The sequence below is a fragment of the Lupinus angustifolius genome, chromosome LG07 (assembly GCF_001865875.1).
Source record: "Lupinus angustifolius cultivar Tanjil chromosome LG07, LupAngTanjil_v1.0, whole genome shotgun sequence".
Lineage (NCBI taxonomy): Eukaryota > Viridiplantae > Streptophyta > Magnoliopsida > Fabales > Fabaceae > Lupinus > Lupinus angustifolius.
Window position 1 is genome coordinate 14,801,369 of NC_032015.1, and position 26,069 is coordinate 14,827,437.

The 26,069-nt window shown below is 31.7% G+C and overlaps 1 protein-coding gene and 1 long non-coding RNA gene across 2 annotated transcripts; one reads left to right on the forward strand and one right to left on the reverse strand.

Moving 5' to 3' along the window:
* On the forward strand, positions 20,209-20,543 carry LOC109352710. Its single transcript, XR_002108391.1, has 2 exons — positions 20,209-20,241; positions 20,319-20,543. It is a non-coding gene; the product is annotated as an uncharacterized LOC109352710 (long non-coding RNA).
* Positions 20,353-21,633, reverse strand: LOC109352708 (late embryogenesis abundant protein 1-like). Its single transcript, XM_019594887.1, has 3 exons — positions 21,536-21,633; positions 21,317-21,451; positions 20,353-20,698 (listed from the first exon to the last, which is right to left on the reverse strand). The coding sequence occupies exons 1-3, from the start codon at positions 21,569-21,571 to the stop codon at positions 20,621-20,623; spliced, it is 249 nt and encodes an 82-aa protein (XP_019450432.1). The 5' UTR covers positions 21,572-21,633; the 3' UTR covers positions 20,353-20,620.

Here is a 26,069-nt window from a genome sequence, read left to right on the forward strand (position 1 = left end):
TATTTCGCATGTTACCTAGCGAATCAATCAGTAATATGCAAAAGCGATTTACTCATATTGTGAATCATTTAGTTGCTCTAGATAAATATTTTGCCATAGGAGAATTAACTAATAAAATTTTACGTTGTCTTGACAGGAAATGGCAACCAAAAGTGTCTGCAATTGTGGAATCCAAAGACTTGGACTCTATGCCTCTAGCTACATTATTTGGAAAGCTTCACGAAATGGAATTGGGCCGCTTGACGAAATGCACATTTATTTTAGCCACTAATACCTAACACTAGGAAGGATAAAACTAAAGCTCTAAGGCCTCCTAACTAGGGATGGGATGGAGGGTTTTCGTTGTCAGGAATCATCGAGCTACCACCACCCTTGATAAGGGTATTCAACTTGTTGAACTCAGCACACAACCTTCTGTTTTGTGAGTCAGCAGTTGTCTGAACAAAATTCCTCAAGGATTGGTAATGGTTATCAATATAAGGATTCTGACGCTCCTCAAAATTCTCCAAATCTGTATGATATGAGTCCTTCAGAGACTGAAAGTGAAGAGCCATCCTGTTGTTGAGACGTTGTTCCATAGCATCCATGTAGGCTTGTCCAAAAGCTGGTTCTTGTGATGCATGACCAGAAGACTCCCCCTGAGTAGCAGCAAATGGCTCTTGAGTATCATCTTGATCATCCTCACCAGAGGGGTCAAGATTCACAGTGTTAAAGTCCTCTTGATATTGCCATGTGTTGCTGTACTTATATATACCCATCTTATGAATCGGACTCTCACCAATCAAATGATCATTGTCAGAACAATCCACCACTATAGTATCCGAGACATCAATATGCAGATAATCAATAATTAACAAAATGAAGATACTATAAGGAAGCAACCTTGATTGTGAAGTGGAGACGCTGTACATGACCTTCAGAATCTCGCAGGCCAGTTGATCATTATGTTCTCCTTTACAGCAAACATGAACCTCAAACATTCACTGTAGGTTGTGCATGATTTGTGTTCTCTCTGAATTAGAATATAGGCAATCAGATAATGTAGGAGCCTATTCTCTACGGACAGCGACCCAACTTTGGTTAATTCACCCTGAACATACAACTGAGGTCTATGCAAACAAGATTTGTACATTTCAGCAGCATCAAAAGATTTGTTGTTTGCCCAACCACAGTCACTTAAGCTAGCACCATTGCATGATAAACCATCCACGTTCATAAAAATGTCTTTATTAATCTCAAATAGTTTTCCAGCAATCATTGACCAATACTTTCCATCTTTGTATCTAAAGTTGGCAAAATACACCCTAACTAGAGCAGGGTAGATATTACCTTTTAATTCCAAGAAGGGGACAACCCCTTGTGCTTGCAAACCATGCGGAAAGTCGAAGTTTTATTCTGCTAACCAAGTCAAATTTTCAAACCGTATGTATGTTGGTTTCCTCTCCTGAAATTTTAGCAACCGAGTTTCTTGAAGAATCAGCGAATAGTACGGGTCCCCACGGTCCTGCCTTGCTTGTTGAGATGACACGACTTTTAGGACACGCGGTGGACGTTGAGTGGTTGTCTTAACTCTCTTAGCACGTCCTCTCTCCATTGATATTGAAACTGAACCGTGATGAAGGTTTAATGGAGGGATTTAGGGAAACCTAAGGTAGGGTTATCAAATTGGGGAAAACAGATTTCTTGGAAATTGGAGATGGAGAAGTCGGTTTATAGAATGGAAATGGAGTGGGGTGATTCGGTTTGGGCTAGGTTAGAGCTTAGGGATGATGTTGGACTTGTTCCTCTGAGATTTGAGAGAAAAGGGGATGAATGGGGTTTTAAAAAAAATGCCTATAAACACTTATGTTTCTGATATACTAATGTCGTTAATCGATTAACAACTTTACTTAATCGATTAACCTGAGTTAAAAATACCAGGTTTAAAAAAGTCACCCAGGTAATCGATTAAATGCGTCAGATACAGCATTTTGGATGTTTTTAAAAGCATGTAGGGATTTCAAATTTTTTACTAAATCAGTTTTAAGCAATCCCATATATATATGAAGCTTTTATATACAGAATCATGGATCATACAAGGAATAGTTAGCATTCAACATGTTTTCATTTTAGAGCATACAAGGCAAATAAGTCGTGCAAGGCAATGACATAAGCTCAATCAAGATATATTTTAGCGGTGGACAAAGCAATGTATGCTTGTTTTTTACTATGCCATGCCACTAAGGAACTGCCTAATAGGTGACAAGTCCGACTAGTGCTTTTTCGATCCAACTTACACCCAGCGAAGTCAGAATAAGAGTAACCTACCAAGGATAAGGAGGCATCCCTAGGATACCATAATCCAATGTTTATAGTTCCTTTTAAATATCTCATGATACGTTTTACAGCAATATAATGTGATTCTTTTGGCAAAGCTTGAAATCTAGCATACATACAAACACTAAACATAATATCGAGGCGGCTAACAGTTAAGTATAATAAGGAGCCGATAATCCCACGATATTTAGTTACTTCAATCGCTTTCACCTTTTCATCTTTGTCAAGATAACACGCGGACACCATAGGTGTAGATGGATATTTACATTTCTCCATATCGAACTTCTTTAGTAATTCTTTGCAGTACTTCGATAGATGAATGAAGATGCCACTTTCCATTTGTTTAATTTGAAGCCCAAAGAAGAAAGTCAGCTCACCCATCATCGACATCTCAAACTCACCATGCATCAACTCAGAAAATTCCTTACAAAGGATGTCGTTAGTAGATCCGAAGAATATCATCAACCATCAACATATATTTGAACAAGTAAAACATGATTATCTAATCTACGGATAAAGAGAGTGGTGTCGACCAAGCCTTTTTTGAACCCTTTTTCTAGTAGGAACGAACTCAATCTATCATACCAAGCTCTAGGAGCCTACTTTAGGCCATAGAGGGCCTTCTTGAGTTTATACATATGGTTCGAGTATTTGAAGTTTTCAAACCCTGGTGGTTGGTCTACATACACCTCCTCTTGAATATAGCCATTTAAAAATGCGCTCTTAACATCCATTTGGAAGAGCTTAAAGTTCATGATCGATGCAAAAGACAAGAGCATCCCAATGACCTCAAGTCTGGCTATAGGAGCGTAGGTCTCATCATAATCGATGCCCTCCTCCTGGTTGTAGCTCTTGGCCACTAAGCAATCCTTATTTCTTATTATTAAGCCAGATTCATCTAGCTTATTACGAAAGACCCATCTGGTGCTAATCATAGGATGATCTTTTGGTTTGGGGACCAAGTCCCACACATTATTTCCCTCAAACTAGTTTAGCTCATCTTGCATAGCTATACCCCAATGTACATCCTCGATGGCTTCATCGATGGTCTTTGGCTCTATTTGAGATATGAATGCAACAAAATTACATAAATTACGTAAAGAACTTCGGGTTACCACCCCCGTAGATATGTCACCTAACAACTTATCGAGTGGATGATCCTTTTTGGTTTTCCATGCAATAGGCATGTCCTGATGTTCTTCTTATACTATTTGTTCAGCATCTTCTTGTTGGATTTGGTTCATATCCTTTGATTGAACTTCTTCTAGTGTAACTAAAATGTGATTAGAAAAGACCTTTCTCTTCGCTTTTGGAGAAGATTCGTCAAAATGAACATGAATAGATACTTCTACTTGCATATATATTTATTGAACACACGAAAAGCCTTACTATGTAATGAATACCCTAAGAATATGCCCTCATCAGCCTTCGAGTCAAATTGTCCTAAAGATCTTTTTCCATTATTTAAAATAAAACATCTGCACCCGAATGCATGAAGATGAGCAATATTCGGTTTTCGACCTTTAAGAATTTCATAAGGTGTTTTCGAAAAAGTAGGTCTTAGTAGTATTCGATTCATTACATAACAGGCAGTGTGAATTGCATCAGCTCAGAAATATTTTTGAGCCTTGCTCTCATTTAGCATAGTCCTCGCGAGTTCCTCTAGAACTCTATTTTTCCTCTCAATAACTCCATTTTGTTGAGGGGTACGGAGAGTTGAGAACTGATGCTTGATGCCATGCTTATTACAAAACTTATTAAATTTATGATTTTCAAATTCTCCGCCATGGTCGGATGTAAATGATTTTCAGGTTAGACTGGTTTTGAATTTGTTTGGCTAGACATTTAAAAGATTTATATGTATCGCTCTTTAATGCTAAAAATAAAGTCCATGTGAATCAAGAAAAATCATCAACAATTACCAAAGCGTAATAACTTCCACCAAAACTCATAATTTGCGAGGGTCCAAACAAGTCCATATGGAGAAGCTCCAAAGGTCTAGTAATGGATATCACATTCTTTTTATTAAAGGAGTTCTTTACTTGTTTACATTTTTGACACATGTCACAAGAATCCTGAGTTTTAAAATCGAGTTTTGGAAGACCGATTACCAAATTATTTTAGATAATTTTTCTAAATGCTTCACATGAATGTGAGTGACTCGTCTGTGCCAAAGCCATATGTCATCTTCTTTTGAAATAAAACATTTTGAAAATAAGGAAGTGACATCCTCCAAATTAACCATATAAATATTATTTACACGATATCTGACAAATTTTTCATTATTAGATAATACTCACGAATTATTCAACAATCAGAATCAAATGACACACGATAACCTTTGTCGCATAGTTGGCTGAGGCTCAATAGATTATGCTCCAAACCTTGTACGTATAGAACATTCTCGATTATAGCATGGGTTGAGTTGCCAATCTTCCCGGTGCCTAAGATTCTTCCTTTGTTGTTATCTCCATAAGTGACGAAACCTTTTTCTTTTAATGATAAGTCTAGGAATTTTGACTTGTCTCCAGTCATGTGTCTCGAACATCCGCTATCAATTTACCAATGTTGCCCATGTGTTCATAGACATACCTGCAAAATAGATCACCTACTAGTTTCAGGTACCCAAATTATGTTGGGTTCTTTTCTGTTAGTAACAAGGGAGTTATCTCCCTTTCTTACCCAAGCGTAAACACCACTGGGTATCCCATATCTCCTGATGTAGCAGGAATGAGAGGTGTGGCCATATGTGCCACAATAGAAACATGTATGAACTCTAATTTTCTTATTAGACTTTTTATTTGGACGAGTTAGAGGTTTCCTATATGGTCTATTTCTATGGGATGGGGGAACATACCCTAATCCAGTGTACTATTTGTAAGTTTTGTGAGTTTTTCATTTAGTTTGAAATTTTCATTTTTCAAGTCCTCGCAAGACTCACAAGTAGTTGTTTGACATAAATTATTTTTAGAGCAATCGCATGAAGTACAAGAAAAAATTAGATCTAAAGTTTCATTTTCCAATTTTAGCCCATCTAATTCTTTTTGTTGTTGAATTATTTTATGATCATTTAGCAAAATTATTCTTTTTCTATCAGCACTAATTTTTTATAATTTCTTAAGCTTTTCATGCATCTCAACATAAGCATCATATAAAACATCATACGAGGGAGAATCATCAAAAGAGGATGATGTGTCAGAATATGCCTCATTTGTAGCATCCTTACTACCTGATCCGCAAGCCTCATCTGTTATGGTCATAAGTCATAGCTTGGCGGTCTCCTCTTCATCCGAGGTGCTTGATGTTGTTTCTTCCTCCTGTGCATCCCAAACAATGTATGCCTTTTTCGATTTGAAGTCCCGGGGAGTACTCTTCTCTGAATCAACTTTCTTCAAGTAAGTGGGACACTGAAACTTCATGTGACCCGGCTTACCACATTCATGGCATTACCACATTCATGGCAAGTGAAGCGCTCCTTATTCTTGCCTTTCTTAGTTGATTCTCGCGCTTCTTTCTTTTGAAATCGCCTAAATCCTCCTTTCTTCTTTAGAAACTTTCGAAATTTTCGCACAAGAAGGTTTAGCGTTTCTTCATCAATGTTTGAGTCAGAGTCGTCATTGTCCATCTCTTCAGTGGGTTGTGATGTTGTAGCTTTAAGAGATACTCCTTTCTTTTTCCGATCAGACTTCTCATGCATGGTCAGACGTCCAAGCTCCATCTCATGCTCTTGAAGCTTTCCGAATAGTGTTGCCAATGACATGGAATCTAGATCCTTGGACTCCATGATTGCCGTCACTTTAGGTTGCCATCTCATGTCAAGACAGTGTAAAACTTTATTAGTGACTTCTCCCCTGGTAAACATTTTATCTAGAGCAATAAGATGATTAATAATGTGAGCGAACCGCCTTTGCATGTCGCCAATTGATTCACTCAGTAACATACAAATAATTCGTATTCATGTGTTAGTGCGTTCAGCCTGGCGCGCTTGACCTCGCTAGTGCCTTCGTGAGTCACTTGTAAAGTGTCCCACATTTCCTTGGCACTTCGACATTGGGACACCTGAAAGAATTCATCGTAAGATAGGGTCGAGGTAATTATATTTTTGGCGCGAAGGTTGAACTGAACCTTCTTGCACTCCTCATCGGTCCATAAGCTTTTGCGCTTTTCTTTCGGTTCGCCATCTACTAAGTGAAGTGGGGCGAATGGACCACTGATTACGGATTCCCAAATGTCCGAATCAATAGCCTCTATGAAGATCTTCATTCAGACTTTCCAGTAGGCGTATCCCTCGCTATTGAATACGGGAGGGCGGTGAATGGATGCACCGTCACCGCCAAAGGGGTTGGTGAAACCCATTTAAATTCCCTAAGGATCACGTGGATATGATTGAGCTAGCACGTCGTACTAGCTCTGATACTACTTGTTAGGTATTAGTGGCCTTGAAACACCTAGAAGAGGGGGGGGGGTTGAATAGGTGTAGCGGTTATCAATCACTGCTTCTCTAACCAAAACCCACTTCTAGAAACAGCCTAGTTAATCGATTAACACATTGTCTTAATCGATTAACACATACACAAAACAGAATGATCAGAGCAGCAAATTGCACAATTATTTAAAATCAATTGAACAGAGATAAAGTAGATATTTTTAAGCAATGTTAATAAGCATATGGCAATGAAAAATTATGCAAAATATCAGCTATTAACTCGAATTGAAACAACAAGAAAAGAAAAGAATATTTAAGGAGAGAACAGCGTGCAAAGATGGTTTTTATCCTGGTTCCTTTGCGGTCCACTGCAAACTACATCCAGGCCTCCCCTTCTGATCTTGGGAGATTTTCTTCTTCAAAATATTGAATATACGTATGATCACACACACCAATTCAATTATAAGAACATAGGACGCTTCTTTCCTGAAATCTAGAACACCTAACCCTTGGTTTGACTCTACCTATCGCCTGAGAAAACCTTTCTCGCGAAACAGCCTCAGCCAAGATTCTTGTTCTCAAATCAAAACCTCCTAGTCTCGGTGAAGAATCCCAATCTCTATGGTGGTACGACACCAAGAGATCAATCCAAAATACACAAAAAACATATTACAACAGCAAGGTATTATAAGCACAATAATGCTTGAAATATTACAAGTAAAAGACCTAAAGACTAACCCACTCACAATTCACTCAAGCCATCAAGAACATGTGAGTTAATCAAAAACAGTAATCGATTATATCTTTCTAACAATCTTTACAAATAATGCATGAACATGTGAGCAAGATAAGGATGATCATAAGAATGTGAAAAACAGTATGCAAATCAAAACTCAATTAAGCATGGTAACTCTCTTCCTCACACATGCAACTCTCTTGAAAAAACAGAATGCAAAACGAAATATGCTCTCTAAAACAATCTTATACAATGGAATGCAATACTACAATTTTCTAAAAGTTACCTCAATTTATACTAGGCAGTTTTTACAGTTGGATTCGTTGCAATCAATTAAACGGTTAAAACAAAAATCAGTTATAACACAAAACAGACCTGTTAATCGATTAAGGCATCCTGTTAATCCATTAACTAGTGCAATAGAACAGAAACAGAAACCAGTTGTAACATAAACACTGATATAACAGAAAAATAGTTGAGTTAATTGATTAAGTTACCATGTTAATTGATTAACTAGCATATTAAGATACGTGGTTCAAAAGGTAAACTTCTCATATGTTATTCTTAACTCCTATACATGTTTTAGCAATTATATTTTGCCTAATATGCACATATAACATGTATGATTAATGCATAAACATACAATTAACTAGATGATATGTCTCATGTATATGATATGACAATTATAATGGCTTGAGAGACTTGTACCTAGGTTCACCTCACCTATATTCACTTACTACAGCACACATCCCAGACTACTTAGAAAAATGACTCTATTTATATCCTAATCTAGATATGACCAATGAGCTCAAGACATGTTGATTGTTGAGTCATCTTCAAGCTTTAATAAAACTTTGTCTTCATCAAAACATAGGCAAAGCATTGCTAATGCTATCTTTGACACTTTGCACTTTTAGGGTTGTTGTAATTACAAAATTATCAAACACTCTTCATTTGTGATAAGTATACAAAGTAAGGTTTTTTTGTAAAATTGATAGTCTATTGAAATTCATAAACTAGACACTCTTCATTTGGATATATTTGACAAATGACTTTAAAATTCTGAAAATATATTTTCCTTCACATTCTCTCTACTCAAATTACACACTATTTCTCATTTTTTCCAAATTTTGTTCACAAATCTTCTACTTCAACCTAAACCAACTCAAATGTATCATTTTCTATTATTTTCATTTTTTTACTTCTTCATTTTCAAATGTCAAAGAAACTCACAAATTTGATATTCTGGTCTTTTCATTTTTACTTCGTCATTCTCATAACTATTTTTTTCTTCTAATTTTTGTTCCACAAATCTATCGTCTTCACCAACTTAGGTATGATTTTACTTTTCTATTTCATTTTTTACTTCATCATTCTCATAACTAAATTTGTACATTCTAGTACTATATATCAACATATTGATACTTACTACTTGGTAGTATTTGTAATAGTTATAAGAATATATTTGTCTTAACTACATTTCCCATTTTTTTCAATTTTTGTTAAATAAATCTATGATCTTCAACTGTCAAACCAACTCACAGGTACAATTTTATGTCATTTTCATTTTTTATTTGTTGGTAGATATAATTGGTTTATTATATCATTTTATACATATATATTATTTTACTCATGCAATATTCTTTATCCCTAAAGGTAAAAAATTTCAACTTCTTCAACATTCCACTCACTTACACCAAAAAAGTATCAAAAGATAATATCTTTTTTGCCTTCTATAAAAACTTTATTTTTCTCGGCATACTATAATAAAAACTTCATTTTTCTCACACGATATTTGTTAAAATATTTTTACTCTATGTGGTGATTTTTCTAAAGCAGGAAATAAGAATTGGCCATGTTCTTTGTTACGCCATTTGCAGAAGAGAAACTTCACATCATGGAATACAACTATTAGAGGTTACATTCACTATCTGCGTAAGAATAATATCTTTAATTTTATTATGTGTTCGTCATTTTTCATTCAAAGTTATTTTTTTACTATCCGAATGTGTCAAACTTATATTAATAAGAATAATCTTTAATCTTTTTTCTTCTCATCCTCAATAATTTGTCGTGTTTAATTGTCAAACATGTATATTTTATCAAATTAATCATAGTAAATATTATCATAATATCAGTCATAAACATTAAAGACAATTTAATTCCATTTATATTATATTTTACATCATTATGGATAATTTGTTTATATTTGGAACTTTTAACCTATAATTTGTCTTGATTTTGAATTACATAACGTATATGATTAGTTGAGCATATTACACAGTTATTTTAGCATTAGAAACTTAATGCACAATTATAATTATATTGATAAAGAAATAATTAAATAATTCTATTTTTAATGTCATAAAGAAACATAAAAGTTCAAATTTTTATGATCAGTTATAAAAATGACATTATACACGATTAATCAATTGGTAGTTACACTTTAGAAGTCGAAATTATTAGACATGATGTCCTTTAAATGCATTTTAATCTGTTATCTAAAAATTAAACAATGGCTCCCAAAATTAATTTTGTGATTTGATTTTTATTATTTTTTGTATTGAATTTCTCTTTAATCTTTAATAGGATGTAACAATCAAAATATTAAAGCAATTTGATTTAATTGTGATAATCAATGGATTTAATTTAAATTTGGATTAAATTATTTTTAATTTCCTAATTTTAAGCAATGCACATTATGAATATTAAATTGCAGAATTGTATATAATAAATTTATAGAATATTAATATTTAATTTAATTTATATTCTATTTTGTTTGAATTTATGGACGAGTTATAAAAATGGAATATAAATTTGACAAATTATAATTAATAAATTTGTGTAATATTAATTGAGCAATATCCATTAAGCTATAATTTGTCTTGATTCATTCAATTCCATAACATGTGTAATTAAGTGAGCATATTATATGATTACTTTAACATTGGAAATTTAATGCACAACTATAATTATATTGATGAAGAATTAATTAAATAATTCTATTTTTAATGCCATAAATAAATAGAAAATTTCAATTTTTTTGGATCAGTTAAAAAAATGATATTATACACACTTACACAATTAAGTTAAATGGTAAAATATATTAAAATGATGAAATAACACATTCAACCATAATGTATGTGATTTATTGAGCATATTACATAATTACTTTAACATTGAAAACGTAATACATAGTTATAATTATATTAATATAGAAACATTTAAATAATACTATTTTTATGTCCTAAAGAAATAGAATAGTTCAATATTTTGTTTCAGATATAAAAAATAGAATTATAGACAATTAATTAATTAAATTAAATTATCAAATATATTAATTAATTTTATACTCATCAAATAAATAAATTAATACGATTAGTTGACAAGCAATCTATACAATTATGATTCGTATATAGCGGATGAATCATAATACATCATTGACCATTATACGACAATAATAGTAGAATTTTTTTTTTCCTTAATCAATATATTTATCTTTGTTTCATACATTGTTGAATTTTTTAAAATTTTCATTTTATTTTTTAGTTTAATTAATTTTGACAATTTTATTTTTATAAACCGTTGAAAAATCTATTCACACGTGTTTACTTTAATATATAAGGTTGAAATTATAAAATAATAAAAAAGTGAACATAATTATTTAAAAATATAAGGGATATGCTTCCCTATGGAATGCGTAAAAAATAAGGCATAATATTGGCTAAAATTGTTTATATTAAAATTAAGTTTAATCATTATTTATGATTATAGGAATTCGGAATATTAAAACATCAAATTTATATTATAAAAATAATCAACCTCACTTTAAAATTAAGATAATAATATTTTTATTTTTATTAAAATTATGAAAATAAGAATATTATTATCTTAATTTTTAATGCCATAATGAAATAGAAAAAATCAAATTTTTTTGGATGAGTTACAAAAATAAAATTATACACAATTACTCAATTAAGTTAAATGGTAAAATATATTAAGATGATAATATAACACATTCATTCTATAATGTATTTGATTTATTGAGCATATTACATAATTATTTTAACATTGTAAACTTAATACATAGTTACAATTATATTGATAAGGAAATATTTAAGTAATTCTATTTTTTATGTCGTAAAGAAATAGAATAGTTCGATTTTTTGGTTCAGATAAAAAAGTGAAATTATAGACAATTAATTTATTATATTAAATAGTCAAATATATTAATTAATTTTATACTCATCAAATAAATAATTGTATGCATTAGTTGGTAAGCAATCTATACAATTATGATTCGTATATAGCGGATGAATCATAATATATGATTGATCATCATAGGATAATAATAGTACAAAATTATAATTTTTTTCCAGTAATCAATATCTTTATCTTTATTTCATACATTGTTGAATTTTTCAAATTTTCATCTTATTTGTTAGTTGTATTAATTTTGACAATTTTATTTTTAAAAATCTTTGAAAAATCTATTCACACTGGTTTAATTTAATGCATAAGGATGAAATTATAGAATTAAAAAAAAATGAGGATACCTATTTAAAAATATAAGGGATATGCTTCCCTATGCAATGCGTAAAAAAATAAGGCATACTATTGGCTAAAATTATTAATATTAAAATTAGTTTTAATTATTATTTATGATTTTAGGAACTCAGAATATTAAAACATCAAATCCATATTATAAAAAACAAACAACCTCAATCTAAAATTAAGACAATAATATTCTTATTTTTATCAAAATTATGAAAAAAAATATCTTTAATTTGATTTAATTGTGATCATGTAATTGATTATTCGACCTCTATTCTATTAAAAGCAATCATAAGATATAAAAAGTTGTATGCATTATAACACATATTTGATTTACATTTATTTGGTTTTTTTATTCCTTAATTTTAGGGAATGCTCATTATAAATATATTTATTTACAGTTTAATGTTTGACTATAATATTATAATATAATGTTACTATAGCAATATTAAAATAGTAACAATAAGAATCATAACATATTATTTGTAGTTATTTTAAAGTCAAATAATAATAATATGTATTTTTGTACTAATCTTATTTTTGAATCAAATAATAATGAAATTATAAATTTATTGATGATTTTTTTAATAACTAGGATACTACCAACTATATCATGTTATGCATGTATAAAAAGAGAAGCGAACCAACTCTCTTGAAGTTTACTCTCAACCATCAATGTCTAAAGCCCATCAATTATTTTGATGTTGGACAATTGTAACCATATGAATATGGATGGCAATACGGGCTTGGCCCGACGGACCAGCCCGTTTGGATAACATTTTTAGCAGGTCGGGCTGAGGATTTTAGCCCAAAAATCCATATTCATCCTAATTTGGAAACCCATTTTTTAGACGGACCATGGAGGATCGGGCTGGCCCGGCGGGCCATCATTAAAAAGAACATAACATGTATAAGGGATTCTACTTAGTTGGTGCCTGTTCATGAAATTTAGTGATGTTAGAAGATTTTTTTTATGGTGAATGGTAATCTTAGTTGTTGAAGGGTATTGCATATTTGAAGTGTTATTTTTTGTTTCTGTAACATTTAGTTGCTTTTATTCCATGAATTCAGCTGTGGAAGATAGTAGGGAATATATCACAAATAAATTATCATCACTAAACATAAGCTCATTTGATGTGAACTCTTTGCGATTAAATTCCAGGAAAAAGGTTGAAGGTGTTAGAGTGAAAGATAAGTTATTACATATCCATAGTAGTGATGTGAAAGTTTTGTTTGTTAAGAAAACGGGCCAGCCCGCCGGCCTACTAGCCTTGCCAAATATGGATTGGGCTAGCATTTTGAGCCCTTTTAGCAATAAGGGTTGGACTAACCCATATTTTGGCGAGCCGGGTCAGGCTGACCCATATTGCTAACCCTACATCGTTAACAGTTACATTAAACCATTATTATATTAAGGAGAATAAGTCACCTTCCAAGCTTCCACTAACTAGGTAACAATAAAATCACTTTATCTTAGTCCGTTAAATAAGCACATATAATTATTCAAGATGTTGGTTTTTGAAAGCACTATTTTAATAGTTTTAAGATCATATAAGATTTTTCAGGTATAAAAACTTCCTTTTAATTATTGTGAAAAAGATCTTAATGCATAATGATAGATTACAAAATAAGTTTGTTCACAAAATAACTTCCTTAAAGTATTTTCCCAAATTCTCCGCACTTCTCTCAACAAAGTTAATTGACCCATATAAAACTACCTACCCACATGAAAAATCACATAGATGTACATCTTGAAATGTAATGATGGTATATTTTAATAGTAGAGTCTAGAATCCAAAATACAACAACTAATTTGTCATCAAGATTTACAAATCCATGGTAGATTTTATAGATTTTGTTGTTATATAAATGTATATTGTAAACTTAGTTTGTGCACTCATTTATGTTCGTTAAATTTTGTTGTTTTTCACATTGTTAGTTGTTGGAAACTTTCTTGTTAATCTGCTTATTATCCGAAGTCCTCACGTGTAATGAATTACAAACAATTACGTAGAAACAAAGATTTTGAACTGAAGTTTAATTTATTGATGAGAGTCAATATCAACAATGTTAGTTATGTCATTAAGATTTATCACTTTAAATTGTTCGTTAACATTAATCTTTTGTTTTTATATTATAATTATTTTGACTTACATAAATATTTCTTGTTTCAACTCATACAAGTGATACAACTTTAATATTTATATTGTATTATTAAACTAATACATGTCTCATTTAACTAACAACTTATATTTTTTACTTAACTATAAATATTAAATATATTTTTTAAAACTAGTACAAAAGTGCATGTGCAAATGTATGAGTATATTGTTAGTATATAGACTAAAGTGCTTAACAATTTTCAACCACGCTATTATTATTTTCGAGCCTAGTATGCTTCAACAGTTCCGCTAGAAAAACTGGAATCTTTCCTTTAAGTGCATGGATTACTTCACCAAATCCTTCAACCATATAAGGCATCAGTGCATGCAATCTGACCTATGACGAGCCCGGTATGAAGTACGATTACTTCACCAAATCCTTCAACCATATAAGGCATCAGTGCATGCAATCTGACCTATGACGAGCCCGGTGAGTAGCAAAATGAATTTCATATGCATAGAGTAGCAAAATGAATTATGTAACTATGAGCTTAATGAGGAAATATATTTTAGACCCAATATCATTAATAAAAGATAGGTAATTACTTTTTATGTTAGTTGATCATTTTTGATAAATTATAAGTTTTCTATATAAAAATATAGTTCTTCTTCGTAATTCATTCATTCAATTCAATATCACTCTATTCATTAAATTCAATCAATGAAATATACACTATTTTTTCTTATTGCTTTTTCTAATATGGTATCAAAATTGTTGGAACTTCATAAATAACAAGAGGAATTATCTATTCCTCATACATTTTCTTTCTTCTTCCTCATCACCAAATTCCCAACGGTAAACCGGTAAGAAGGAGTGCACGACCAGCCATCTTCTTCTGTCGTATCATGTCGACCACAATAGTTGATGCTTCTCTTGCCTCTGATCTGGTTGCCTCCACAAACCCATCACCAAACGTTGCATGATACTACAAAATAGAGGAGTAATTTAGGTGTGAAGTCGTGATGTCCAGCACTTCACAAAACAAAGAACCAATCGAGATGGCTGGTGGTGGGAATTTTAAGCACAATGGTGCTCATCTGAAGCTTGCGCTTCAAGTTATTGCAAAAATTAGTGGACATGTTGAAGTTGCTTAGGAACTAGAGTTATTTACAACATCTCTAGCCCTTACAATTCCTTTAACAAGTTTCTTTCTCTTCTCTATTTCTTTATCATTCTCTTTTACAATCTTCATATCATTTATTTATCTTAATTCTTCTTGATATTCTTGAGTCAAATATTGCTCATATTTTATTACATTATTCTTGACCAAATATTGTTCGTATTTTATCATATTCTTCTTTTGATATTATTGAGGCAAATATTGCTTATGTTTCATCATATTCTTTTTAAGGTTTTGATATTCTTGAGACAAATATTGTCCATATTCATTATATTCTTCTTGATGAAGTGAGCCTACAACAATTGGCACTACAATTCCTTTGAAAGCCAGTTTCTTCCTTACTTTTATAATGGTTTATTGTTGGGCCAATATAGTTGCAGAGATTTTGATGTTAACATCATCAGTGCCTCCCTCTAGAGATATATCTTCTACCTCCGAGTCTCAACTTATGTTGTTGTGCAAAATGAAATCATTAAAGGTTCTATTATTACAAAGTGATCCAAGATCGATTAACAAAGGTTTTGGAGTCTTATTTATTCAATCATCTTTTGTTTAAGTTGAAAGTTGTCAACATTCACTCTCTAACTTGAGGGCAGGTGTTGAAATATATTTTAGGCCCAAAATCATTAATAGAAGATAGGTAGTTAATTTGTTATGTTAGTAGGTCATTTTGACAAGTTATGTGTTTTCTATATAAAAGGGTAGTTCTTCTCTGTAATTTATTCACGTTGGACTAGACTGTGACCGAGGAACCTCTAACCACCAGGGAGTTCCATTGTTACCAGGGACCAGGGTATAGGAAGAGTAAAGAGTCATAAGTGAGACACCACGTTTTGAACCAAAACTTAAGGCATCAGTACCATGAGCATTTTCCACTTATAAATTCATTCACTTTTACCCTCATATCGAATGTGAGACTTCACACTTGAATAAACCCAACAATTCATTCCACTCAATTCAATATCCCTCTATAAAGCTATGCTAAGGAAAAATACTACTAATTCATGAGAGTGAAACCATGACAAATCCAACTAGTACTCAATCAAATCTACTTATGCTCTTCTCACTCAGCAACACCATCAGTCAACACAATTTAGCAACCACCTCCGCCTACTTTGAAAATCAAAAGCCCCGCTAAACTTTACTACTTTTGCTTGGAGATTCTTCTAGGATATACCTACTTTGGACGCACTTCTCAAGAGGGGGTGGGGGTTCCCTTATCTTTCGAAGGAGGTCTCTTATGTCCCTTTTACAATGAGTATGTAAAAACTTCTCAGTATCTTTTCTTTACTTGCAATTTCACTTATGCAGTTACTCTACAATTGGTTGAACATCAGCATAACGCTTTCTTCTCAACCCATACACCACTTTATTACTCATACGAGCATGATTCCTAACAACCGTTATTCGGATTTTTGGAGTATCATTTGGTTAGCTACGACTTAGGCTATTTGGCTTTCTAGAAATGATTTTATCTTTAACCATGTCAAACCTTTACTCAAAAAATTCTTGAATATGCTAGGGTTAAATCTTGAGTTTGAATCAAGGATTAGATAGACAAGGATTCTTTTTCTTATTCGGGCTAGATTTCTAACTCAATTACTTGTCTTCAAGAGGATTTGTAATTGGTTGTTGTCTTCTTCACTTGTTTTTCCTTTGAAGCTTTTGTAACTATTATTTTCTTTTAATAAAGATTTTTTCTTTTGCCGATAAAAATATCTCTCTTTATAACATTAAAATTCACAATTAATAAGATATATAGTGATACGTGTATAACAATTTATAGTATATCTTACTTTCATATCCACTACCATGAAATTTAGAAGATATGTTTTCAAAAATTAGAAGATATATTACAAATCATCATAATACTAAAAAAAAATATCATATATATATATATATATATATATAACAATTTAGTAAGTAGTAGCATATATAGAACTAACATAATAAAAATTTAGTAACAATATAACGTTACAATTCATACGAAATTGATAATTTAAGCCACAAAAATGGTTGAAGAATTTAAATAATAATACAATATTAATATGCGGTTCAGTTTCAGCGGTTCCTAAATTTCTAAAACAATGAACCGAGCTAAACACAAATGGTTCCTTAAAAAAATAATCGAATCGAACCGCGAAAAGGAACTAAATCATATTTTGTGGTTTGGTTCAGTTTAGTTCTATGAGTTTCGTAGTTAAACCATAACCACTTACACTCCTAGATATGAGGACCGTACCATATGCTTTGACCGGTCCAGATGTTGATCGGCTTGTAAATGCCCTCTTAACCAAATAAGAGATTGGATTGTTATAGACCGTGAAAATTCTAGTTTGATTGGATTAAACTAGTTAACCCGAGATAATCTAGAAAGTGAATCAGATGATTTAATTAATATTAAAAACATAAAGAAAAACTAATAAATTCCTCTAATATATTCTAGTTAAAAAATAGAGGGATTACTCCAATATAATTATGCATATTATTAATTATATACAATTTGTGAAGAAGTGCTTTTTCCTTTGATGAAGAAGCCAATATTATTAAAAGGAAGAAAAAAAATTAAAGACCTTGATGCATGGAAAGCAAACAATTTATAGAATAATTATAATCCTCACTAAGTCAAATCTTTACTTTTTAATACATATGCTCTTAAAATAATTTTCAAATGTTTTGATAAATTTTTAAAATGACAAAAATGAGTTACAAGGTTCTAAAAGTTACTTTTTAGAAACTAAATAATAGGTTAATTGGAACAGAATAACACGTTACTCTAAAGATGTTACATGAAACAAAGTAATATATTACTTGGCATAGAGTAACAAATTATTCGATAGAAAAATGGGTCAATAACCGATTAATAAATATTAGTAATTGATTACTCTGTTGGATAATAGAGATTCAATAATCGATTATCGGCCATGACCAAACGATGGATTATTGTGTTTTGTTACTATAGTATAAAATTTGAAACTCAACCAATATCTTTTCAAACGAACCAGTCCCTTCTCAAATAACTTGTACATCTTGGAATGCACTTAAGAACCTTTCAAACTCTATAAATAACATCCTAAGAGTGAGAAACGAATTACACTTGAAATCACTTGAATCATACTTAGCCAAATAAGAATCACCATAAGGTTTGATGAAAGTACTTGTAAGACAAGAAAATGATGTTCTTTCTCATCATGGAATTTGAGAGATCAATTTGAGAGAATCTTGATGTGAGATTTATACTTGATACTCAAATTGCCTAGTCAAAATCACTTTATACAAGTAAGGAGGATTGGACGTAGCCTTCGGTTGGTGAACATGAACTAAGATATATTATGGTGCAATTTTCTTTATCCTTTACTTTTTCATTATGTAACATTTGTCCTTTACATTCATTTTCCATTCCACTTCTGATTTTAACTTTTAGAAAAAGAGCAAATGGTTAGCAAAACTAATTCACTTCTCTTAGTTTGTCATAGTATAATTATACAATTATGTATTTTTATATAATTATATATTTATAATAAATTATTAATTATATATAATATTACATTGTCCCACAGGTATCCTCGCACTGGAGACAATCCTGTCCGAGCCGGGAACATCCACAGGTACATGGGGCTAACTCTCCCAACGAGCATTTTTTCCATCCACAAGACTCGAACCCGGGTTCTTGCTTAAGGGGAATCAAACATGTGCCACTTGAATCAACACACGTTGGTAGAGGAGCAAGTTCATTTGAGTGAGTTAAAATATATTAAATGATAAGAAATAGGTAGGATGAGTGAAATTCTGTATGAATAATATATACATGTATATATATTATCCTACAATTATTAACCCTTTGGAGCTCGTTTACTACTTATTGCAGGCAATGACAATAAATGACTCACTCCTCCTCCCTCATTAGAAGCTACATTTTCTTAATTAATACTAAGTAGGCAAAAATAGGTATTATCCTCAAATTTATAAACAAATATAGGTAAATGTTCCATATTAACCGAGCATTGATTTATTAGAAAAGTTAAATCTTTACAATATGCATTGAGTAATAAATGTAAAGTGTAATTATTATGATTATATTTGGTATAAATTATTTATTAATACTTATAAATGATAAAAACTTATATTTATGGGAAATAAAATTCGAAAATAAGATTTTAGAATCAGTGTCAAGGAGAGAGTATCTTTATGACTATTAAGGAGACATCTCTGTTATTTAGAGATGTAAAAATATTTAAATAATTATGAGGATTTAATTACATATCACCACCATTCAGATGTTGTAATAAAGCAAAAAAAAAATTAATAATAAAAATTTAAATTTTTTAATTAACATAATATATTTTTATTGACGCGAGACATCATATATAATAATAGACTTTATTCTATTTTATGACCTTCTTTTTTATGAGTAATAATAACTTTATTAATCAAAAGATGAAGAGATCAGGAGAATAAGTTATTCTCTTGTCCAAAAAACCTCAAAATTATCAAAGAGAGAGAACCATTCAACAAAAGAATAAATGAAAAAGGAAAATGGGCAATAACAAAATTATAAGAATATAGAAAAATAAGTTCAACCGTATCTCATCTATTTTATAACCTTGTGTTGTAAGAAAGGTGCTATGTCGTCCCATTAAACTTTTTTGGCTGGCCTTTGATTTTTCATTCTTCTTTTTATTTTTTGTTTGAAGTTTAATTAGTAACAAATAAATATAAAAGATGACTTAACACACAAAGTTCTCACAACGAGAATAATAGAGATATAAAGCATACTCTCCAGAGTAAAGATAATATGTTTAGGATTTAAAATCAAAATCTCAAGGTCAAAGGACAACTAACTTTTCCATTGTAGTGATACTAACCCTCAATTACTAACAAATAAATAGTTGAAAAATTGAGGAAAAAAGAATAATGTACATAAAGGTGTTGTTTTATTGATGACTATGACAAAAATGGAGGAAAAATTGGATAAGTAATTCCTAAGAAAAAAACATATTAAGCAGTAGGGCTTGTTGAAGAGATATAAGTGCAAGATACATATAAATCATCAAATTTTGCATTGCATGTCTTAAGCTATTATTACATCAACCAATAGGCTAGAAAGCTTAACTCTATAACAAGCAGTGTTTTATTACTTATAATATTGGCCTTCTTAAACTAAACAACAAATTCAAGGGATACTTATTTTGCTAATCCCTAACAACTAGGGAAAGCAAGCCCTAACATAAAAGAAACTTATAATTATCTTCCATTTGAAAGCAAACTCTAACACTTTCACAAATGAACAACTATAGTAGTTGTTTCACTTTTTGTCCATTCCAAGTGTGTGCTTCACAGTATCCACAGCACCTTGAGCCATGGACTTCACTTGCTCCCCACTCTACAACACAAAAGATATAATTTATACAAGGATCTTGTTAATCAGTATCCTTAAAAATATAAAATGGATAAATTTTTATTGAAAATTAAATCCACTACTTTACAATGCAGTTTAGAATTTTCTTTGGGGGTTATGAAATAAGTTGCAAATATTATAGGAGACCGAGTTACATAATGAATTAAGTGGGGTCTCATTTGTAACTATGTAATAATATAAGTTCTTAGTGGAGGGGTATCAAAAAATATTTCAAGTGGAAACAAGACATATGGAATAGAGATAAGGTGTCTTAGATAATGATTCATTTGTACCAATAGAAAACATGACATGTTAATTAAATATTTTAAATATTCATTATTGTTGTTGTTTTCTTCATTATTATTGGCATGAGATATTGTATGAAACATGATTTGAAATAATAGATCTATGCTCTATCCTAGGAATCTCCATAACACTAGTATAAATAGGAGATTTCATCTTTGTATCAACTGCACCATGTAATAATAAATTATACTCTTCCTCCAACATCATTCTCAATGTATTAGAACAATACTTTCCAATATAAAAAAAATCATTTTTAATTTCTTAACCAATATCTCAAAATAGTGATAAAGTAGGAACCTGTTGGAGAAAACCAGCAGCTTCATCCTTGTGTTGTTGAGCGGTATCTCCTGATGTGTTAGCTGCTGCATGAGCCCTATCTGCAGCTGCTGATGCATTCTCCTTTGCGTATTGCATAGAATTTTCAGTCCTAGCCTAATCATAACAAAAAAATTATAAGCTGATTAGCATCTCCAAATTGAAAAGATAAATATTCACATTGGAAATTTGTGCGTTCACCTGAGCCTGGCCTGCATTGAAGTTTTGCTGGTTCATGATTAATTGTTGGGTAAATTTAGAAGCAATACAAGAACAATAGATTAAGTTGGTGCTGTTGGTGGGTCTTATTCATCGTGTGTGTGATGGTATTTATAGTGTTTTTGTATGCATCTAGATGTTTGAGATGCGTAGAGGTAGGATCACACAATTAGTTAGCGCATATTTCTCCTTATGAACTGGGCGTTTGAGCATAATTATGTGAGACTCTAATGTTTTATGTGAGTGAACCATGCATGTCCAAGTAACTGATTAATAATTATAATTGATATTATTATATCTTTCATTTTACTCTTTCTAAATTAACATGTGTCTCTTCCAACTAATTATGATTTCTTTTTATTTACTACATTTTATTAACCTCAAATGAATGTAAAGGAACTGGTACATTTAATGCGCACAGCTATTTAACTAAATATATGTAATTTATCAAATTATTAGGAAAAAAATAGATTTAGTATACTTTTACACACCACGTGTAAGAATACTTTTATACTTGCATTTTACAACTGCTATTGTAAAAGCAATAAATTTTATTAAGTGAGTTGAAAACAAACGGACAATCAAATATAAAAGAGAATAACGAAAAGAGATAATAGCACAATGAATTTCGTGATAGAGTTCAACCAATTTGTGCCTACGTATCCGAAGCATTGAGATGCTACTACCATGCATTAGAGAATAATGGTTTTTGTTTATAGTTATTGTTCTTCTTCCTTTTGGTCTACATAACACATAAATATATAAATCTCTACCTCAACTCCTTAACATCAGCCCAAATCTATAACTTGTATTGTTGTTTTATGAGCCATTACATAAAAATCTTCATCTTGACGAATATCGTCAATCTCCATCTTCTATCATTGGGTTGGGACAATCCATAGTTTAGCATCAGTGAATATTGAGCAAGCTTAGGAAATGTCTGAACTTGTCTATGATAACCGACTTGGTTAACATATCAATTGTGTTTTATGAAGTCTGAACCTTCTGTAACAGTATATGCCTACAAGCCACCAAATCTCTGATATGAAATCTTGCATCAATATGCTTAGTCCTAGCATGATACACATGATTCTTTGCGAAGAAGATAACATTGTGATCGTCACAATACATTGGAACTCCATCTTGCTCAATGCCTAATTTATTTACCAACTTCATCAGCCATAGGGCTTCCTTAGAAGCTTCAACAGATCGGTCCGCCTACAAGGGTGAAGACAAACCCTTTACGAACCCTCTATCATCTAAGTCTCCTCCATAGTCCAAATCAATATAAACAATAACTGAATGAATATTCTTTTGACTGTCAAACTGTGGTCCCCTTCAAATATCTAAAAATGCATTTGAGTGCTTCCCAATATTGATTTCTCAGTTTCAACATGTACTTGCGCACTAGACTAATTGCATGTGTCAAGTCCGATATAGTACAAATCATAACATATATTAAACAATCCATTGCACTGGCATATGAAACTTTTGACATGTACTTCTCTTTATCTATCTTTGGACATTGATTTAGGGAAAGCTTGAAGTGATTTTCCAATATATTGCTAACTACTTTATTTAGCATTGCTCTTATCAAATCTCTCTAAGACCTTTTCAACACAGCTTTGCTGAGAGAGCCATAGTTTTATAATTGCCTTATCCATATGAATCTCCATCCCATAAATATTCCTAGAAACCTCTAAATCTATCATTAAAAACTCCTTGCCCAAGATGACTTTCAGCTCATTGATATCACTCAAATGATTAGCAACAATTAACATATCATCTACATAAAGTTGCAGAAAAATAAAAGAGTCATCATCAAGGCTTCTCATTTAAACACAATAATCAAACTCACAATGCTTGTAACCAAGCTTCAACATATAAGTATCAAACCACTTATACCACTGTATGGGAGACTGTTTCAACCCATATAGAGACTTCTTCAACTTACAAACTAAGTACTCTATCCAACTATACTAAACTCTTCTGGTTGTGTCATGTAAATATTATTCTCTAACTCACAATGGAGAAAGGCCACATTCACACATCCATTTGTTCTAATTGCATATCACAACTGGCTATAAATGTAAACACTATCTCGATAGAAGTGTGTCTCATCACAAGTAAGAAAATCTTATTGTATTTGATCTTCTTCTACTTTGAATGCCCTTTTTCTATAGGTCGAGCCTTGAACTTTTTCCATTATTTTTCTGATACTTTTGGCTTCCTCTTATACACCCATTTGAACCCAACTTCATGTTTGGCTAGTGAAAGTGCAAAGTGTCAAGATAGCACTATTAAATTGCCTATGTTTTGATGAAGACAATGATTTAGTGAAAGCTTGAAGATAACTCAACAAATCAACATGCCAAGGACTCAAGAGCTTCATGTCTAGACTGGAGTCATAAATAGAGTCATCATTGGTAGTCTTAGATATGTGTTTTAGTTATTGAGTCTAGGTTAGGTAAACCTAGTTCAAATCTCACAAGTCCTAAAAATAATCATATCATTTACATGAGACATGCCATCTAGATTATTATATGTTCATGCATTAATCATACATGTTATTTGTGCATCTTAGGCATAATATAATGGTAAAACATGTATAGTTGATAATCATAACATATAGGTAGTTTACCATTTAATCTCTTAGCTGAAAAATATGTCAGTTAATCGATTAAGCAAGGCGTTAATCAATTAACGTGAAATCAGTTTTAACAGATAACTGAAAAACATAATTCAGTTATTCTCAACAGTCCGTTAATGGATTAAAAGGGCACTTAATTGATTAACTGGGCGTCAAACAACTTTTTTATATAAATTGTGTTTTTACACCATGCCACATACATTAATTCATTCATTTTTAGAATTGCTAAGTGGCATATTTTTCGTGCTCATTGTGTGTCATATAGGCAGAGAAATGGATGTGAGACAGTGAGAGATATTATCATGCTTAGGGTTTAAGAAGAAAAAGAAGTCAAACTCAAGGTGCTCAAGCATGCAGCTTAGCGTGGACCATGCCACGCTGAGATGACCTAGACACCAGCCTGGCACGATCAGACCCAACCTGGCTCAGTCAAACCAACCTAGCACATACCAAGTTGCTCAAGCATGTAGTTTAGTGGACCTGCTTGACCGCTCAGCCTAGCACCAAGCAAAGCCTGACATGGTCAAAACACAAGCTTGGCACGGTCAGACACAAGCCTGACACACGCCCAAGCTGCTCAAGCAGGAAGCTCAGCGGTGACACATGTGTGCTCAGCGGTGAACAGACACTTGACCAGGTTATCAAGCACCAAGCCACGCCTCAGTCAGCATAGTCAAATCTGTTCAAGCAGGCAGCTTAGCGGTGCCACATATGTGCTCAAGTAGTCCACCATAGGATTTTCAGGAGTAGTTCACTATAGCTAGTCCCATATCTCAAAACTAGCCTTGATGAGTCAAGCTTAAGGAGGTGACCAATCTACTTAACCAAGTGACCAAACCCATGCTGAAGGGTTTGGTCAGTTGCTGAGCGGTGCAAACAAGAATTCTTCCCTTAAGTAGAAACACAATTATCTCTTCTTATTTCTTAGTTCATAGAAGTTCTTTTTAAGTAAGTTTTATAGTTTTTAATTTATAGTTCAAGAGGAGAAAGAAAAGGCAAATGAGATGCAAAAATCCATTTTGTAATCTCATTTGGAACTTAGAGCATCCAATCCTTGGATGAATGGCTCATGCTCCTAAAAATTTCATTTGAAAGTTGATCATGTATTTCAGTTTTTCATGTAATTCAAGAGGAGAATGGAGTTGGCAAAATAGGTGCAAAAACATAATTTTGTATCCTATTTGGGAACTTAAAGCATCTAATCTTTGGATGGATGCCTAATGCTCCTCCAACTTTCATTTGGATTATGGTATGTTTGTATTTCTTTCTTCATTATAATTTCATTTGAATTTTAATCATTCAAGTTGGTGTTTTGGTTAATTTTATTTGTTTGAGAAGTTCTTAATGCTCTTTTTAGATTGATCACCTAAAAACCGATTCCAAGTCATGAAAAATTACTTGTCTCAAATACTTAACAAATAAACTAAGAAGAAGCTGTACTACTTAGTTTATTTGCCAAGTTAAGCATGCTTTTCTTAAGATCTTATATTCATTACTACTTCAATATTAGAGTAGTCAAGATTAGAGTGTGACAACCTAGTCTCTTTTTGGACGTAATATTGTTTAGTAATAAATATAAATGATCATCATTCTACCATTTTAGGACATACACTAAAAGGAGGATTTCAGACCTTGGTGTTTAGAATTAATCAAAGTAAACCACAAGAACTTGTCTAAGTAGTTCAAATACATAAGAAGTTGAGAAATACTTTCATCATTCAAAATGATATTGTCTCCTCAAGAATTTGTTAATACTTAGTTTATGTTTCTTGTTAATTGTTTATTTGCATAACAAATCAAATCAAACAACCAAAATATTTTCACTCTTTATTTGTGCATTGACATATTCATATGATTCATTCTATT

What these genes read in the sequence shown, in the direction of transcription:
- LOC109352708 (XM_019594887.1), bottom strand. Translation starts at nt 21,571, where the DNA reads ATGAACCAGCAAAACTTCAATGCAGGCCAGGCTCAG. An exon ending in TCAATGCAGGCCAGGCTCAG is followed by an intron (nt 21,452 to 21,535) that starts GTGAACGCACAA and finishes TGTTATGATTAG; the next exon opens with GCTAGGACTGAAAATTCTAT. An exon ending in CTGCTGGTTTTCTCCAACAG is followed by an intron (nt 20,699 to 21,316) that starts GTTCCTACTTTA and finishes TTTGTGTTGTAG; the next exon opens with AGTGGGGAGCAAGTGAAGTC.